Source organism: Phaethon aethereus (genome assembly GCF_964289735.1).
Source record: "Phaethon aethereus genome assembly, chromosome: 11".
Taxonomy (NCBI): Eukaryota; Metazoa; Chordata; class Aves; order Phaethontiformes; family Phaethontidae; genus Phaethon; species Phaethon aethereus.
In genome coordinates, this window is record NC_138587.1 from 13,584,677 (window position 1) to 13,604,435 (window position 19,759).

General features: G+C 38.5%; 1 protein-coding gene across 1 annotated transcript in view; it reads left to right on the top strand.

The window, feature by feature from the left end:
* EEFSEC (eukaryotic elongation factor, selenocysteine-tRNA specific) overlaps positions 1-19,759 on the top strand; it is a gene marked incomplete at both ends in the record, with an annotated part of 124,533 nt that overhangs the window by 21,208 nt on the left and 83,566 nt on the right. Inside the window, 3 exons of the mRNA XM_082004714.1 lie at positions 13,434-13,641; positions 15,622-15,718; positions 18,601-18,765. Of these exons, the coding sequence (XP_081860840.1) occupies positions 13,434-13,641; positions 15,622-15,718; positions 18,601-18,765 (470 nt within the window). The remainder of the gene's footprint in view (positions 1-13,433; positions 13,642-15,621; positions 15,719-18,600; positions 18,766-19,759) is intronic.

Consider the following 19,759-nt stretch of genomic DNA (forward strand, 5'->3'; position numbering starts at 1 on the left):
GGATTTTAGCTCAAAACAAGCTCCTTGGTGTGGGGCCCATGACCTTGGATACTTTATTTCAGACAGAGGCAAGGTAGCTTAGGGTTTGAAACGCTTTAAGAAGAGAATCTCATTAATTTATTTCCAGCTTTACATGGAAACCGGGTTTTCCTTTTTGTAGAAGATTTAGAATCTGATGAATTGGAAATTCACTTTTGGGTTGGTGACTCGCAGAATTGTTCAAGCAAATTTATTTTTGCTAGTCTCAGAAATATGCTCTTGATCTGTATAAGGTTTAAAATCAATTTCTTATTGGTGTTTCTTGACCTACCTAAAGCTGCAGGTGCACTACAAGATTAATGTCCTTGAGTTGACAGAGAGGTGGAGGGAAGAGACTCTAGTCACAAATTTCTGATCAAAGTGTTAATTTGCGTGTTTCTTGGGGATCCCCGTGTGTTTCATGATCTTCAGAGTAGTGGGCCTAAAGCATTGAATTTAAGCAGAAAAATATTTAATAGTCATGAATTTCAGGATGGTTCATCAGGATCTCTTAGGTACAACTTTCATACCTATACCTGTTTTCTGATTGCGTGCAAGCTGCTGTTTATTGGTTGTGCCAATTTGGAGTTGCATGTCTAAACGTATATTTGGGTCTGTCTAGCTACACCTGGTGAGATGGTAGTCCTTATTTCTTATAACTGCTGTATGAAACTTTTTGTTAGATTGATCTTTCAAAGATACGGCAGAAAAATGAGAATTCAATGAGATACCCTTTGGCGAGGCAGGACTTCAAGAAGTTAACACAAAAGATAGCAAAAAAGTCTTACTGTCATCTAATATTAAACTGACTAAAATATACATTCTTAACAGACATTCCAAGATGTTCATAATTCAGTAATTCTCTTAAGCACCCGGAGGGAGGCAATAGATGCTCTGTAGTAACAGTCCTTTGGGAGGAAAAAAAGACCAGCTAGTTGGTCATTAAGCATAGCACATTCTTTTTATCCCGAGATGATCAAGTACTCGTGTATTGCTTCTATAATGATTTCTGAAATGTGCTATTTTATTTTTTGCATTACAACATGGGCATGGGTGTGATTGAATCCTAGATCTCCTAATGTAACAATATCATCTTGTAAGAATTTTAAAAGATGAAGAGCTGAGTGTGAAATATTACTGATATAGAATAGAATTTATAGAAACTTTGTAGCTGTTATTCAGGTGTTTGTTCCCACCCACCTGAGTCCAGTACTGGGCCTGTACATAATATTATACTGAAATACATACAGAAATAGGAACACATCGGTTAGGAAACGTTTCAGGTAGTTGTACTGTTCTTGGAAAACAGGGTGTTAAGTTTTAGAAAAAGTTAATACAGAAGTTCACTGCCTGAAGCAGCTAACTGGTTTGAAGGAAAATGTGTACATATCGGTACTGTTTGCCTGTTTATGTACTACTCTTCTCCATGAAACAGCCTTGGAGACTATATCAAGTTATTCCAGTCATCTTTAATGTACCACTTTTCGCTTTCCAGTACAAACTTTTTATGACTTTTGTAACTTGTAATGATAGGCATATAGGTATAGTCTACTGTAGGCTGAAGCCCTAGGATCCTGTAGTATCAGGGAAGTGCAAGGAATTTCCATGACATAGGTACAGTGCAGAGGCTTTCACTTGCTGTTTGGCTCAGCACTCTGGTATTTATCACTAGTGGGGAAACCTCAGGTGCAACATTCCTGAAGCTGGGAATAGTCTGTCGGTTTCCATCTGGTGTGAATGAAGTCTTTAGAGGTGGAGCAGAGGGCCCCAGATGGGTGGAAGTCTGGCAGAAGTGGTGATGGACTCATGTCCTCATTCATGCAGGGTCAGTGCCTTTGTGATTCTTCCAGATGCTTGTTGATTCCTTTTATACTGTTTAGCCGCTACTTGCACTTTCTGGTCTTGAAAATAGCTTCAAAGACAATGTCTGTCTGTACTCTGAGAGGTGGAGTGAGCAGAATGGTCATAACTTGTAGTCATATTTTTTGCAATATATTTAGCATTATCATATGCAAATATATTTTTTAAACTTGTGGGGAGTCTTGTAGGGAGCAAATGTAAATCTGATAATGAGTCAAGACTATAAAAGGGGTATTTTTTTTATCTTGTTTCTTCTGACCTGTTTGCTTTACGATGTTTACTGTAAAGACTTTATGCACCTTCAGGGACCATTTACGGTTACTACATAAGGCCCAAGTGTAATACTACATTATGTTTAATTGTTCAGAGCAGTGCAAAAACATATATGGCCTTGATACCAAAGCAGAATACCTCTGAATAAGAAGTCTGAAACTTAAACTAATCACTCATCAGACCATAGGAAAGCTTACTAGGACCTTGAGCACGCACTATCTTCTGAGGAGGTCAAAGTGGGGTTTTACAAGTATCCATTTTTTTTGCACCTTTTTCCTGAGGCATGAACCTGTAGTGCTGATTTGCTGTACAACTTACTGCCACATGTTTCAGAAACATTGTTTTGTGACTTCAGCAACTCTAGACAGAAGGAACTGGGCACTTCATTGCAAACCCCTAAGTTTGAGTCTGGTATCAGTCCGTGGAGTTGTAGATGCCTTTTTCATAGTCACTTGTGAACCCAGAAATTTGACATGACTTTTTCTTGTTGAGATATTTTATAGCCTGGATGCCAAATTATGAAACTGAATCTTTTTGTGCTAGCTGTAATACAGGCATGTAGCACAAGGGGCGGGGAGGGGGAAGGTTACAACCCAAATGGTAACAACCCAATTGTTTTCTTCTGTGCTTTGTTTTGCTTTCAAGTGTGTGAAATAACCATTTTTCCTACTATATGCCATGGATTGTACTCCAAGGATGATGAGCTGTATAATGACATTCAGCCAAAAATGTTAAGGAACTTTTTACTCCTAGTTTTGTGCAGTATCCTAAATATTTAACTTTCCAACTTTACTGGTATCTGTATTTGCATATACATATGTATGAATGACACTTAAAAAAGTTAATGTTTGCTAACTAATTCACAATTTATGCACTTTCGACTTCAAGCCAAGAAAGAAATTAATGCAGCTGAAATACCATGGAGTTGTGTAATTCAGCAAATGCTAAAGTTTTTTGTAGCTGTCATCTGTGTCTACTCAGAATGACTGTTGCTTTTTCAGGATATGTAGGCTTTTTAAAACCCTACCACCAGTTAATGTTTTCAGCCTTAAAATAAGTAGAGGTCTCTTTTGAACTCTGTCCAATTTGTGCCTTGTCAATATAGAAATTCAGAACTAGTAGTAGGTAGTATTACAGAAAAGGACTTTGCTACCTGTGGAAGAAGGATGATGTCTTCTCTCATATGGTGCTTTACCTCCATTTTTACACATGCTACGTATTACATGGCACTTCTTGTTACAAGGCAAGGATTGTTTACTTTCCTATAGACAATGAGGGGAGAGCATTCTCATTTGTGGTGATTTTTCTGGTTTTCTTCAGAAGTCTTTTGAAGAACAGGAATTGAAATGCCAGACCCTAGTAGTTACTCATCTAATTTGCTGTTTTTCTTTGGAAACAGTCAAAGTGAATGTTTCAGAGGGTCAAAGTTAAGAAAGTGAGTGATGGAATGATGTGTCCCTTGCTTTAAGTTTCATCTTAATGCCTCTTACACAGGATAAAAATACCACAAAAATAATGGTATCTGGTAGCACTGAGTTTGGGATTGTTGTGCAATTCACCATTGTGTAATTACTGTGCTCTTTTATTGTAGGTGTTTTATTTCCCTTCTCTTGCTCAGCTTCGTGTGCTTTTGCCATTGCATGCTGTTAACATGGATTTTTCTTTGTAAATGAAGTTGTATGTAAAGAACTTAACTGCATTTGTAGTTTCCTTTTTTGAAGCCACTTTATCTTTCAGATTCCTCTTTCAGAAAGTGATTAGATCTAAATGCAGTATTTTATTTCAATATTACATCACATACAGTCTAATATTAATGTTACCTTTTTTGACTGCTTCTAAACATAAAACAATTTTGCATTGTTGACTATGTCTTTTCATAATTTTCTAAAGTAATAGCACTAGTCTTGTGTAAATACATGTGTACTTAATAAGTTTCTTCCAACGCTTCCTAACAATACATTGATCATTTATTCAGCTTGAAGTTTCTCTGAAATTCATCAGGCTGCTCTTTCATGAACAACTTGGCCTGTAGCAGCATCCTGTCCCTAGAAGTGGGAGGCTTGTTTTGGTCTTTCTGTTTTTCCCCGTTGCAGGTCTTAGCTGCTTGGTCTTGCTGCCTCCCTTGTGCCAACTCTCTCCCTGGAGCCCTGCATCAGCTGGGTCACCTTGCTAATCCAGAGAAGAGCTGTCTGTTGAGGAGTTGAACTGACTGCTCTAAGCTTCAACTTCTGCCTTTCATTGACTCTCCATGAGCCATGGGAGACGTGGATAAGTATGGTGTTGGGGAAGCATAGCTGGGAGCAGGCACATCCCAGCTCGCAGAACTGCAGCCTCAGGGTATGCCAGAGTGAATACCTTTTCAATATGTTCCACTCCACTGGTGACTGCTTCTAGGTAGCTGATTATATACAAATAGCTATGTAGATTAATGCAATAATGAGGTAAAGCGTGTGATTGCCCTGGCTTGAAACTACATGGGTAGAAATGCCTTTTTGACATGTATGTTTTATCTTTATAATGGAAGTGAAAGGGGAAAAAAATCTACACTTGTGCTTCTGAAAGTATACTTAAAGTGAAATGGATCTTTTCCTTGTCTGTAGAAGCACATATCCTTAGCTGTGGCTGTTAATTGTGCTGCTCTTGCTTGTGTGCAGGCTGAAAGAAGATCAGTGTGCTTAGCTTCTGTTTGTGTTGGGGAGGGGGGAAGAAAAGTGTAGGAAGTTATTCTGTTCCCTAAATTAAAAATATTCATACCAATCTCTTTTTGGGAGCCTTTAGAGGAAGGATTCTGTTCTCTTCTATGTATTATTTGTAAAAAATACATGTAACTTTCTTGTGTATTTGACCAGTTAATTTAGTCAGATCGTAATGAAGGCTTCCTGTACTTGCCTTGTTTTGGAATGGTTTCTGTTCTGTAGTGGTGAAAACTGCAAAAGTGGTTAGACATTTCTCAGGCTGATGCTTTTGATCTTCCTAAGCCACAGAAGAGTAAAGACCTCAGAATACATCTCTGTAATCATCACTGCTGACAGTGCGAGCCCTTACTGTTCCCCGAATAAGTAAATCGGGCAGTTGTTGGAAAATAATACATTGAGAGTTGTCAAATCAACAGATCAGTGCTAAATTTTTGCCTGTGTCAGAGTCAAGTGTATCCTTGTTTCCCCTCCTGTTTTCAGAGTACCTCACCTCAACTCCCAGGCCTTCTGCGCTTGCCTGTTGTGGGCTGGAATGCCCTGCTGCTCCCCTTGCATTTTTAGCTCCTGACCCAGAAGACTGACAGAGTTCACACGTTTCAGAGACTAACCAGAAGCATGCAGTGAGAAAACTTACTCAAAGTATTATTTACTTTATAGTAAGAATAAAACATTTGGGGGGGAGGGATGGACTTTAAAGTAATTGGCTATATGTGTAGTTGTTCTACCTGAAGCTTACCTTCCCATATAATGAATTACTTAGGCCTAAGATCTCCAAGTGTCCCTAGTAAATGCATATGGGTAAGTCTCATTCTATACTCTTGTGGGTGTTTTAAAGTGTTTTCTCTCTTGTAGCATTGTCTCCTCCTAAAATAGTTCAGGTTGGAAGCAACCTCTGGAAGTCATCTGGTTTTACCCCTTAAATGTGGGACAGCCATCTCTAAGTGGGCCACCTTTAATCTAGATCATTTCCCAAGATCATTTAGGACTTCATGGATGACCCAGTGTACAGTGCTTTTCTGAAGAGGCTAAAGGCAACATGGGACTCCTTACATTCTGTAAAGTCTTAAAAAGGTTCTCTTAACGATCTTCTTTCTTCCTGTATTGTAATGCTTTTTTTGAGAGAGTTTTCACTTTAAGGTTTTTTGTTTTTTCCTCAATAAGTCATCCATTTAATATAAACTTATTCCTGTGTGCAATATTGCAATAGCTAGATCAGCATGTAATAAATTATCGGAAGATATGCCTCGGTCTTTCTTAGCGTGACCTTCACGGAGGCCTTATCAGCTTGCTTTGTGCTACTTCAGCTTGGCCAATCAAGCTTATTGACATACTTTAATGATTATAAGCATTTCCTCCCTTTGAAGAACACAGGCTTGTTTCTGACACATAGTTAGAACATATTCAAACAAGTAAGATCCTTGGATGACTTGACAAAGGAGGGGGTAGAGGCCTTCATTGCCTTTATCCTCTTCAGGACAATATTGCACACTGTTCCATCTGGGAGATGAAGTATAAAGTATATTCCAAGTGGATTCTTGTGTGAGGTTTTTTTTGCAAAAGAACCCTTTTTTCCTTATTAGCAATTATATCTTTCCATCACTTAATATTTCTAGTGGAGTTCAACTCGGGTTTACAAATAAATAACTGTAAAAGACAGGTTATTTGACATATAAGAAATGGACTTAGAATTATGCCCTTATGGTCATCCTGCTTTCTCTTTGTAGCTCTCAGCTTAGGGAAGACCTTAGTGGCTGGTTTTCATTTAAAGGGAATTTGCGCAACCAGCTGTTTCTCTAATGTTCAAAAATCAAATACAATGGGTATAATTCTAAGCTTTACTGTGCATTCAGAAAGAAGTCTTGTGGGTTGCCAGTCTGACCCTCACTATCAGAGGTAGTCCAAACTATCCAGAGTTTGAAGCTGCACAACTCCCTGTTTGTGGTTACAGCTGCTGAAATTTTTAGGAATGGCGTGCCTGGGATATGGTGGTGGGACACTTGAACTCCACTAGTTCCTGTTCTTTTCAAAGTATTTCCTAAAAAAAGTTGTGGTATCAGTTTTGATCCATGATTTGCATTGCTTTACAGAGGCTTTCCTCATGTGTAATTCATGTGCTCCAGTTGTGTGCACGTCTTTCCCTCCTCACACCTCCTATTTCTGTTTAAATTTTGGGAGATTTTCTATCCTGTAAAACATCTTCCTTATTCATCACAATGCCTCCCCTAAGGTACCTAGCAAAATCCTGTGTGACTTGTAGCTTCTCCCAAGGTGTTACTCTATATGAAAGCAGAGAATAATTTAGTTGTTCCTGAATAAAGATTCTTAACAAAAAAAAGGGGGGGGCTGGGAACGAGGAACTCTCATACTCACTGCATGATATAGACATTATTTCCTGAGACAGGAGATACTAACCTCAAAGAATTTAAAATAAAACATTGATTTTATTATTTTTTTGAAAGGGGAATAAGGGAGGCAAAAATGGTAGAATAGTTGGTCTTTTTATCCCATGTGCAGATGAAATTGATTAAACCTTAAAAACTCGCCTCAGTCCACCCGGTTTATTAATTGAAGAATTTCCTCTTCCCCAGAATGGGAAGTGCACATTAAAACACAGCTTTGCCCCTGAGTGGCAATGATACTTGAGAACGGTACATTTTCTACAATCCCATTTTCTCTTCTGCACTAGAGGAAATCCTAACATGGTAAAAAGCATACTTAAAAAAAAAAAAGTATGTTTAAGGAAGTCCTCTTTTATTTCCTTGTAAAGCATGAAATCAAATTATAGCCGATGGCCCACAATTATTTTATTTTTACATTTCAAATTCCATTTTCTGCTTCCTTTCAGTGCCTGTGAACAGGAATTGTGCTGTTTGCACAAAGTCAGCTAAAAAGATTACCACAAACAGAAGGCTGTAGCTTAAAGAAGCCACGAGTCAGAATCTGTGCCTATGTTCTGTGCTCGTGTGGCATGCAACTCCCCGCTCATTCACACAGGGACTCGACCACCTCTTCTTCCCTCCACTATCCCAGGTCTTACTGTTCAGAGCCAAGTCAGCTTTATATTGATGGAATATGGGGTATCTAATGCAATACTTAATTTACGCCAAAATAGTAGTACTTGTAAATGCTCTAATATTGATCTGCATTCGCTGAAGAGAAAACAATTGAGATTCTGCCTATTTACTGAAAATGCTTTTGGGCTCTCCTTTTCAGTGAGGATGAAATTGCTAGCTAGTTTAGTGCTTGGCGTTTATAACAGAATGGTTCTGAAAGTGGGCGCAGTGCATGTATAACAAGATAGTGATAAACTGTTGGAACTGAAAGTAATATGAGAGAATGAAATGTTTTGGTGTGTTTTTTTTTCCTAGACCTAACAATGCCCTCTCTAAATTACAGTCGATGTTGTGCTTTGCTGTACGGCTCCATCTACCCACAGCTCAGTCTGGGTGTTTGGGTGTATAATTTACAAGCATGCAACAGGCTGCACAAACGGAAGGTGTTTTGAGTTTGTGTACATTCAGAACTGCAACAGATTCTGTGATCAAGGTTGAAGGAGACTTGTCATTTAAGACATAATGTTCTGTTCCAAAATAAATGTGGCAATTATAGTGCTTTACAGTTTTTAAACATGTAGCCTGTAGGTTGGGTACTCAGCTGGGTGTCTCCCTGTGAATACTGGTATAACAGGTCTGGTTTTACTAAATTGTGTGCTTTTGTGTAAGGATGTGAGACAGTAGCATGTAAACGTTGCAATTTGTCTACTTTAGCTTCAGTGAGCAAGATCAAGTGTGCCTTACAAGCTATGTGGAAATCAAAGGTGGGTGTGACACTACTTAACACATTTACCAGGAGTCAATCTAATGCAGGGGATGAAGGTCTGCAGCCTTGTTGCCTAGAACTCTGGGTAGGCCTTCCTATTTCAGTAAAGGTTTGTAGATATAATACACTAAACGTAAATGCAATGAATTTTCTCCCTAAAGATTAAAAGTTCATCAATACTTTTAATGCATACTATATTTCTGGGTCGTCTGTCTTTTTCAGTGTACTCAGGCAGCAGCTGGTGAGTTCTTTCAGGATCCAGAGTGAGTGTTAGCTATGAATGATGTTATGCAAGTGGTACTGTTTTGTTCTTCCCTTGGAGAAATGGAGCTGATGGCCAGCTTAGGGGCACAGAGTTGCTGCCTTCTGCCCTTTTGAAACTTGTTACAATCTATGACATCTCTGATTCAACTAATCCCATTGAGTGAGTAATAAATTATTTCCCTGATGACTGTTCATAATCAGATACTCCACAAAATTCAGAAGCAGGAGTGGGTTGGATGTGATTCTTCAAAGTAGGGGCTAGACTTTCTCTTCTCTATGAAGGTATTTTTCTTGGTATCTATGAGTTCTGTATTCCCTGTCACTTTTGTGGTACAAATGAGTGCTGCTGCCTCCAGGTTCAGCTGGTGCTTCTTGCAGTCTTTTCTCTGTGATGATGTGCTACTGGTCTTGTTGCATTTTTGCTGTATTTGGCTGTCATCCAGTTTCTCTTTGTTCATGTTATCTTTGTTTGTTTTTTCTTCCTGCAGACTATCTACTTCTACTTTGTGTTTTCACTGTGGTTTAGCTGCTTATCTTGCAATATAATTCCCATCTTTCCTCACCCCCTTGTGTTTTCCAGTGACTACTAGTTTGTTTCATTTGCTGTTTACAGGGCTACATCTGAGCTGTATGTCATCACATGAAGAATACTCCGATAGATGATCTTTCATTTTCAAGCAAAGTGAGAAATTATGCATCAAGAGGACTCTTTATCTTTCCAGATGTTCTTGAACATCTCTTTCATAGATGAAACATCAAATAAAAGGTTACCCCTGTTTTTTCTGTAGGGAAAATTGTTTGAATATCTTAGTTTAACTTTGTCATTGATTCTATATGACTTGCTTCAATGCAGATAAAATTTCTCTTGATTGCTGTGCTTCCTTGTATGCAATCTGTTTTTGCAATATGTAACCACAAAAGACATGTCCTTTGTACATGTCTCTGCTTCATTCAGAGAAATTTCAAGCTATTTCCTTGCTCTCAGGGCTTGAGGAACAGTCATCTCATCCATATCACTTTTCTTAACTGTGTAGGACCATATCCTGTCTCCTTTTTTGAGCAGAAGTGAAGTGTTTCACTTCTTTTTAGTTCCATTTCACACAAGAGCCCATGGCAGGCATTTTGTGCTCAGACAGTGCAGGTTTATTGAGTGATGTTGTTACCTTGTGTTGTTCTTGTTACTGTTTTTAGAATCTCTGCTTGGTATGGCTGTAATATTTTTATGCCTCAACGAAAAGGTCTTTCTGAGTGAGATTACATACATGAAGATAGTTTTTTAATCCATCCTCATGTCACCTCTTCTGGTTAAATCTTGCTCTGCTGTAGAAAATTCTTCAGGACTGTTGTTCCTTTTGTTGACTGAAAGACAACATGGTAGTGATTGAATAGTGTGATAGATTATATAGTGAATATGAAGTTAAACATATTGGAAGTCTGCTATTACTATTTACATGCTATGAGGAAAAAGTGTAGTGAAGGAGATGTTCCACATTCAGTAGGGGGTAGTTATAGTTTTATCACCTTCTAACAAGTGACCTGCCAACTTTCCTGATTTAGAAGTGTTGCATTTGTGAATCCCAGTGCACTTTGTTTTGACCTCCCTAGATTATTTCATTTTAGTATTTAATTAACTATTAAGCATGGATGAAGGGCAACTAAGGAAATGGGTTCTAGAATAAAACAAAATGTAAAACTGGGAGAAGACTGAGGGATTGGGAAGGAGGTGAATTGTCAGAGATGGTTTATTAAGCAGCTCAAATAGGAAAGTTGAGGAACTAAACCTCAGCATTATTTTTTTTTGCCTTATTACCTAAAGGTTCTGTAAACTTGAGCATTCATGTCTTGATGTGCCTGAGTAGACATGTATAAATCCTCATGCCTTGGGGAGAATGCAGTTCAAGTATTTCTGAGTGCTGTTGTGATCTTTCGCTTGATTCCATGACTGTTGAAGTGCCTCAGCTTCCCAACCTGCTTGGGTGCCAGCTCTCCCACTGCCATGCTTTCTGTGTTCCATCTTGCAACATCTTTTACCAACTGTGGCCAGTTAGCACGTTAAGGTTTTGGAGGAGGCACAGTGGTTGTAGTGAGGCACATATTTCCGAACTTAGGGTATGCTGCTGTTTCCTTGACTTATAATATAATTTTGTCTGGAGTGTCGTGATATATTTTCTGGTGTTTCTGGAGTTTTTCCATGGGCTATAGAGTTATTTTTCCTTTGTTCATCTTCTCTTTGCTATGAAATGCCCCAAGGTAGACATTCTTGACTTGCTAGCAACTGGGATGATGATTTTATAGCTCTTTTAAAGTGTTGCTAATAGATTCATAAATATAAAAATCACAAATATTTGCTTTATAACAAATGTTCAAAGCAGTTGATTTAGTGTTTCAGGGTAGAGTGGCCCTTGTGCTGAAACTGCATGTAACAGTTTCAGTGTGCATTTTGTCCCCTGTTGGAGGGAAGATGCACCATATATAATGCATCTTATCAGCCACCCTTTTCAAGGCCAGATTTGCATCTGGTTACTTTGGCTTAATTCTGGAGCATCAGATTGCTGTGCTTTAGTAGTCATAACAGAGTTAGCTAAAACTTCAGCGGCAGCCTTGTTATTTTACTAGATGCACTTTTTATGATATTAATAATCAATTTGACTTGATGGTTTGGTTTTAATCATTAATTCTCATTCATTTATACTGATGCCACTTGCATAGTAAGAATTACTGTGAGGTATAGTTTAATAGAAAATATGGGTGTTAAGGTAAAAAAAAAGCAAAACTTGCTGTATGTACTCACAAAAGTGCATACATTCTGATTGTTTGAACTATTTTCATGCTGTTCATTCCCCCTGCTTCCTGTCCTTTAGGTCTGCACTTCTGTATGGTATATAAAGTCTGAGGCTTTTGTACAGCCTTGTTGATACTCATGTTATAACATAAGCAAGTTCTAAATGGATACAATTCTTGAAACCATAAAAATGAAAATTATTTTTGAAGATATAGAGTCTATCTTCAATTTGTCATGGAGAGATATTTGAAGTGATTGGTGAAAATTCTGTGGGAGCTTTGGAAATGTCATAATTATCCAACTAGTGCTCTGAAGGGTTTAGCATTTATTAAAAGATGAAAGCTTTGGTAGGTTGAAAATAGTCATTTGTAATGATGATTTTTTTTTTTCTTGTTGTAGCTCCCACCCCCTCATTCACCCATGCACTTCAACCTCAGAATCATTTCCTATCGTGAGTTCATGGGAATTACAAACAAGGGTAGCTGTTGTCATATCCATTGTAAAAGCTTAAAAAAAAAAAAATGTGGGGGGAGGAAGGTTGGAGAGGGCAAAGGAACAAGGAACAGTTGTATCTATTTCTTGCTATTCTGATCAAAAGCTTAAGGCAAATATTAAAAGTTCTATAATTCAGAATACTATTATTTTGCATGTTTTCCAGCTTCTATCATCTTTCAAAATAGGTTTTTTTGACATATGACTTTCTGGTCGTTCAGCTTTGGATTTTGTATTAGGTTTTTTGTGTTTAACCATATTTTTTCAATATTAAAGTCTGTTGTACTTTACTTTTTTGGTATTCAGAGTATATTCCAGTTACCTGGAATGAGACAGGAAAATTCTGAATGCAATTAGAAGAAGACCCAACATTCCTCAAAAGCTGCCTTGAAAACTAATTTAAATCCATGAAATTCAGATTGCTTCAATCAAAGGATTAAGGATTCATGACAACAATACTTTGAAAAATAAAATAAAAATAATCCATAAGCATGATAAGTAATTTCAGCCTAAAATTTAGGAACTCTCAAAGAGATCTAAGAATTGGATCTGTTTGTGACTGTGTATGAAGTACATATTCAAGCTATGTAGGTTTGAATTGGGAGTGAATGACAACATATTGCAGGATTTAAATCACCTCTTCTTCAAATTGAGGGATTGTAGGAATTTAGACCTGGGGTAGACCTGCCTCTGGTGATGGTCATCTTGTTTTCATTTTTATGAAATTTTGGACTCTGAAGGAAGAAATCGTGGAGACTGAGGGTTGCAGATGATGTTATGTGGCATGTAGTTGGCTCTTATTTGGGTTACTCCGAGTGCAACTGCCTGCAATGTTGTGTGTTTCTTTGGCTGTACCATATTCTTGCTTAGCTTCTCAAATAATCTTTCTTAAATGAGGCAAATGTAATGCTTGTGTTGCTGCAAGGGTATTTTCCTTAATTGTTTTTTTTAATGCAGTGATAACATCCTTAAACTTTAACTTTTAATATGGAGGAAATTGTAAACTGTCAGATGCTTCCATATTTTTATGATGTGATGGTAGCATATAATAGCTCAAGTTCCTGAGGTCTTATTTTCACATCTGTGCATTCAGTGCTTACTTTGACTTGTGTTCTATTCATATTTCCAGGAATTTGTACATATACTGACAGTTTTTATGGAAACTATTTGAGAAAATGATCCTTACTTATTTTATGCTGTTGCAGTACTGACTGTGAATTCTCCCCCAGGTGCCCAGATTATTGATTTGATGATGCTTGTAATAGATGTGACAAAAGGGATGCAGACTCAGTCAGCAGAGTGCTTGGTAATTGGGCAAATTGCCTGCCAGAAGATGGTGGTAGTTCTGAACAAAATAGATCTCCTTCCAGAGGGGAAGCGACAAAGTGCCATTGAGAAGATGACTAAGAAAATGCAGAAGACCTTGGAAAATACTAAGTAAGTTAACAGTAATATTAACAGCTAACTTGTAACAAAATATTTAACAAAAATACTTCACCCGCATTCCCCTTCCAACATGCTTCTAAACATACTGAGATGTCTAGAAAAGATGATGAGAAGAGTGGAAAGATCACCAGAAACTCAAACGCAGTCCTGAATTTGCATCTGAAAGTATTATGGGTAGAGAAGTATTTTCCTATGATGAAGCTTTTCAGTTCAAAGGGCTTCTGGGTGTTCAGGTTGGATAAAACAAAGCCAGAATATCCAGATGAAAAACTGTTGGGTGTGTGTTTGTGATTGGTGGGTTTTTTGTTTGTTTGGATGTTTTGTGTTTTTTGTTGTTTTCTTTTTAGTTTACAGGCTTGCAACTTTTGTTGTTATCTGTAGGTCTTTTTCACTCCAGGGTGTTAGGGCTTTTCCTTAACTGAGGTAAAAAAATGTGATTGCCCCAACTATGGAGAGCAGAACGATGGAAGTTTATATCATGTAATGTGGCGCTGGCTGGGATGATGTTTGTCAGGTCTGTTTAGGTAAATTAATTGAGGTACATGAGTGAAGTGCTGTGAGATTCATGAGTGGAAATGTGGCTGTTTTGAAGTGGGAAGATACAATACAGACACAATATTTATTTGGTGGTTACACAAACTGAAGCACAGCTTGTTTTGCCCAGGGTGGTAAGGGGACATTGACTCTCATGTTTATAAGCTGTTAGGTCACATTTTGATTTGAAGAATCAAAGGAATAGGATTCAGTGTACAGAGGAGAGAATGTCACCAGAACGAAAAAAGCAAAGCTTGGTTGAATATGGCAGTTCCTGCTTAGCTTATTTGTGATGGTAGGGCAATGTCCCTTTTAAACTATGCAACTGCCACAATAGTGACTACAAAGACCTTGGTGTCTTTCCAGCTCCCGTGTTGTTCTTGGGTCCATTCATTGTGTTGGGAATGGTACAGAGGTCACCAAGAAAGTGAAATTCTCTCTGAATTTAGAATCCTATGCCTTTCAATTCTCTCTGGCAGAGAAATTGAATTGCCCTTTTGACTTAAGGGCAAGTAAATACATGGTGTCTTGGTTTTCTCTGTAGGTTGTTGCCCCTTGTTTTAGGGGAGATAGAGAAAAGAGACACCTGCAATATATTAAAGCATTTTGGATTAACAATTTTCTACAGCTGTGAGTTTGATCAAATTCGCAGCTAATCCCAATGGGGATAGCATTGAGATGATAAAGTTAAGAAAACTTTAGAGATAAATCACAAGAAATCCATTAGATAATTTATTTGGTTGTTTGAAAGGTTGATATATAGGATGTAACTTAAGCAGTATTACAACTAATAGTTATTTTTTATCTGTGTCTGATAAAAAATAAAAGCTGCTGAATATTAAGGACTCAAATAGTAAAATTCATTATAAGAGAAAAGCTAAACTGAGGTCAGTTGTGGAAGTACAGCTCTTCTCTGAACCTTGACATGTTTGAGATTTTGTGAGTTTCATGAACTTTGATTTCAGTAGATTTAGATCTTTCTGTCGTCTGCAGGTCTTGCAGTCTGCCTCCAGACTCGGGTAGACATCGTGCCATCTTGCATTTGGCTCCTGTTTTGAAGGTTATGACTCTACAGCTAGGATTAGAATTGTTTTGATGAAAGTTGAAAATGGTGCTAGTCTTCAGGTAAAATGGCTTGAATGCAAAGCCACTGCAATAAGACTGGATACTAGACCTTTGCTTCAGAAATAAACTGGTCTTGCCTACTGAATCAGTAGCTAATACTAAACAGGACTGAAGATTTCATAGTGAAGTCCAGTAGCTCAGATGGTAGTAATTCAAGAAAAAGTTGTCACTTATTCACTATGGGGGAAGAGCAGATAAATTGGAATTTGAGGGAGTTTTGTTGCCTTTATTGCCAGATGAGCCTGGAACTACTTTATATTGACATGTGTAGGAGATCTGTGATCTAATGGTGGGAGTCTTTCTCTTTTTCAGGTTCTGTGGGTGTCCTATCGTTGCTGTTGCAGCAAAGCCTGGTGGACCTGAAGCCCCAGAGTCTGAGAATCCGCTAGGTGTTTCTGAATTAATTGAGGTACCTGCTGAAGAACATAATAACAACAAAATGTGCTTGAACTTTTAAGTCTTTTGGAATACACTGTATTAATATGTAGAGCTGAGGAACTCCTGCATTAATGTCAGTTGTAAGGAACCTGGTTCTTTAGGAATTGCTATTGGAGAAGTTGAAGTTGCATGTCCCTTTTTCAACTACTAGGCTTCAATCCCTTTGCATAGCTGTGTCTTAAGAAACAGCTATCACGTGTGGTGAAATTGGTTTTAAAGTTGTAAAGAATTATGAAGCATAATGGATAAAAATAGCTTTAAAATTCTGCCAGTTCCTTGGTAGGTATTGTTTTATAATTGTACCACAGTTAAGAAAGCAGGGAAGTTGTGAAGTCAGGCACTCAAAAGTTACACATTGGGAATTGTCTCCTTCCTTTGTGTGTGTATTATGATCCAGTGTTTAAGTGCATGATTTTTTTTATTCTAAACAACTCTTACCTCATTCCTTGCACAGGATGGACAGGGCTCAACTAGTGAGCAGGTAGTCTGTATTTTGTTTTAATTCTCATTATTCTCTGTGTGGCCTCATGACTCCATTCAAATACTGCTCTGCATTCAGAATGATTAATTTCCTCCTGGACTTTTCTTTGGCACACATCACTGTGGTCTTGCGCACTTGGCAAACAGTTAATTTACTTCCAAAAGACCTATAGGAAGTGTAGAGGTGACTTTAATCCATATTTAGATTGGGAAGCTGAGACACAAAGGGGTTAAGTCCACTGAGTTCACTAATTTTAGTTGCCAAATTTAAGCGAAACTAGGAACTCTTTAGGGACATGCTTGTATTCAGATCATAGTACCTGCCAATTTTGATTGCAATTGAGTGCTTAGCACTCCTGTGAAGCTTTGGGGTTTCTGTTTGGACAATCTGAAGTGTATAGTCAGTGATTCCCTGTGGAAAGTTTAATTTTTAAGAGAATGACAATACATGGGAGTTTTGGTATAAGCAAGTGTAGAATCCATTCTCTAGAGGAGCACCACCTGCCTTCATGATGAAACCATCTTTCTCTGTGATACTTTGCCTTACTGTACACCTTGCACATCTGCAAAAGATAAAAAGCATGACCTGGATTTACCCTGTGCCCTGAATGAGGTAGGGCCTGGAAAAAACTACATGATTGTATAACATGTCAGACCCATATGAACAAGAAAAGACTTTAAACAAACTGATGCTTCGCAGGTATCCTTAGTTCCAGCAATGTGGGTTGTTTTTTTGTTTGTGGGTTGGGTTTTTTTTGGGGGGTGGGAGAGAGGATAGAATAAGTTCTCAGGCTTTCAGAAAAATCAGTTATACAGTAAGTTACATAGCATGAAGCTTATACTGTGAAGGGCAGGACACTTAAAATAGCCATTTGAGAGCAGTTTGTGGCTTGTAATAGACTTGTCACCCTTTCTGTGAATAAGCTTTAGGGAAAAGTAGCCTCTTCACACTGGGGGCGTGCTACTGTTATTTGCAGAAAGTAGTCCTAAAACAAAGGCATCATTCTTTGCAGACTGGTCAAAGTCCGATTTGGATGCTTTGGATGCTGCCAGGTTTAAAATAATTGTAAATTGCTGAAGTTGGGGTGCAGCACTAGTCATCAAAAATCTGGGGGTCTGGGCTGGGGCAGCCTGACTGGTACAAAGGTAGGATGTTCCACATAGCTGCTGAGCACTGAGTGTCGTACTGCCTCACAGGCACGTGTGGCCTGAGGTAGGCATGGGGCTGTGATGCAGTATGACTTTAGGTTAGATTTAGCAAGAACCAGGCTGCCCACAGCAATGTCTAGGAAGGTGGAGATAGGGAAGTCCTTAGTTCTGCCTTCATCTGGTTTCAGGTAGATTTACTGGGATGTTCCCTAGGGTTAAAACCTTTGAAGGAAATACCCATGTTGGAGATGTTTCTGTCAACTCTGAGACCTAATATTAGAAGAGCTGGCTAATGCTGTGTGAGCCCTGCCATCGAGCTTCAAAGTATTATCTTTTCTGTCCTTGGTAAGGGTCTCTCTCCATTGTTCTGCCATTACAACGTGGGCTTAACCTGCATTTTCTGATCTTAAAAGCAGACAATAAAGGTAATGCCAAGTTTATATGCTGATGTTCTAAGAGGCAGAGATCAAAAGTGATTTGAGCCAAGGGTGAACCAGTTCCTCTGAAGCACTGCTGGGTAGATGACTGCATTTCTGTAATTAAGGTCTTTTGTCTGTGGTGATATATTTTAAGAAATACAGTATTTGTCAGCAAAACAGAAATCCTAAACTTGGAGAATTTCTCTAGAAAATGGTACTTGGGTAGCTGATTTTCGTAGCATTTTGATCCTCCAAAAAGTGTTAACAGCAATCTGAAGGGGAAGGTGATTTGAAAACTTAACCCAGTATAATAGTTTTTCTGGGAGGGAGGTAGGGATGGGGTTTATGGGGTGCTAATATCTGTATGTAAGTTCATTTTCACAAAATCCAAAAAAGCTGAAGTAGCGAAATGCACTGTAAAATTATACTTTTGAGAGAGAAGGGAAAAAAGATGGGGGGGGAATGATGTACAGGGTTTTTTTCCTCTTTGCTTTGCTGCAGTGTTTATATTGAGTTTGGCAGCAACTTTATCGCCAGTGCAGTTTTGCTAACCAAGCTAAATGTGCAGCACCAAATCTTTCTAAGGCAGAAAATCGAACTGTTCCCGCTACTAAGTGCGCGTCCCCTCTATGGCACACAGTTAATTTGACATTGGTGCGTTCTAAGCTCACTGGGAGATGCCTGAAATCAGTAAAACTGCAAGCTTGTTCAATCAGTCATCAGCTTTCCTTCCTTTTGCTGTATGGCTGTCATGACTTTTCACCCAGGCAAGGTGCTGCTTTTATCTTTTTTTTTTTTTTTTTAGGTCCTGAAGTCTCAGGCTTACCTGCCATCAAGAGACCCCTCGGGACACTTCCTTATGGCAGTCGACCACTGTTTCTCTATCAAGGGTCAAGGCACAGTGATGACAGGGACTATTCTTTCTGGTTCTGTTAGCCTTGGTGACAATGTGGAGATTCCTGCCCTGAAGGTGAGTTACTCCCCTTAGTTTTCCTGATAGAGATACTCAACAAAGAAGAGAGTGTTCTTTTCCAATCTGAAATTATCCAATTATTTTCGATGTCTGTCTCTTTGTACTCTACTATAAGTCAACTTATAATAGGAAGACACAGAAATTTTTAAATAAAGCAGCCAGTAAAGCTACCTGCTCAATTGCAGTTGAATGAAGAGAAGACTGACGTAGATTAGCATGTTACTTTCAAATTCAGAAAAGCAAGGTGGGAATGCTTCCAAGGTAGGATGTGTCCAAGGGCTGTACAAGGTTTGAGTGAGGTTACTTTCATTTGAGACATGCTGCAGTGAGAAGACTTGCAAAAGAATCTGTGTGGTAGGCTTCCTGAGATGTTTGGAAGCGAAGGAAGTGACAAGAGGAGGGCATTGAAATGCTTGATGCGCATTCTCTTTGTTTGCTGAGGCTTTAGTTGATGTCAGCATGTTCTGGTAGAACTGCTGGGATGTAGTTGGTGGCTTGCTGCCGTTGGGTTTTTTAGAGAGCCTGTAGAAAGTCAAGGGCCTTTCAGTGGCCTTTGAACGGCTTAACTGTTGTTACTATTCTATTTCCTTAAAATATATTCATCCTTTAAAATATGCTTGGAATGGTGAAATTTTATTCCAATTTATACTTGGAACAGGTGAAACCTATTTCACAGATGTTGATTTTGACTGCTTTGACTTTCCCTTTTTATTAATTGCCCCAAATGAGTCAAGACTTGTGGAGTGTTTTGCAACTGCCACTTAAAGTGGGCCCAGCCACTTACATTCTGAGAGTAGGCAGCTTTTGGCTGAACAAGCCTGGGTGGGACCCTATTGGTGCTGTCAGTATTATACTCAAGTAGTGTTACTGTAAGGATCTTACTCTTTCATTGAGGGAATGTGCTGTTTTCTCATTTTTGCCTGTACTTTGTGGGCAAGTGAAGGACTAAGTGAGGCATTCTGATTTCACCTGAAATGTTTTGCTGGTAGGT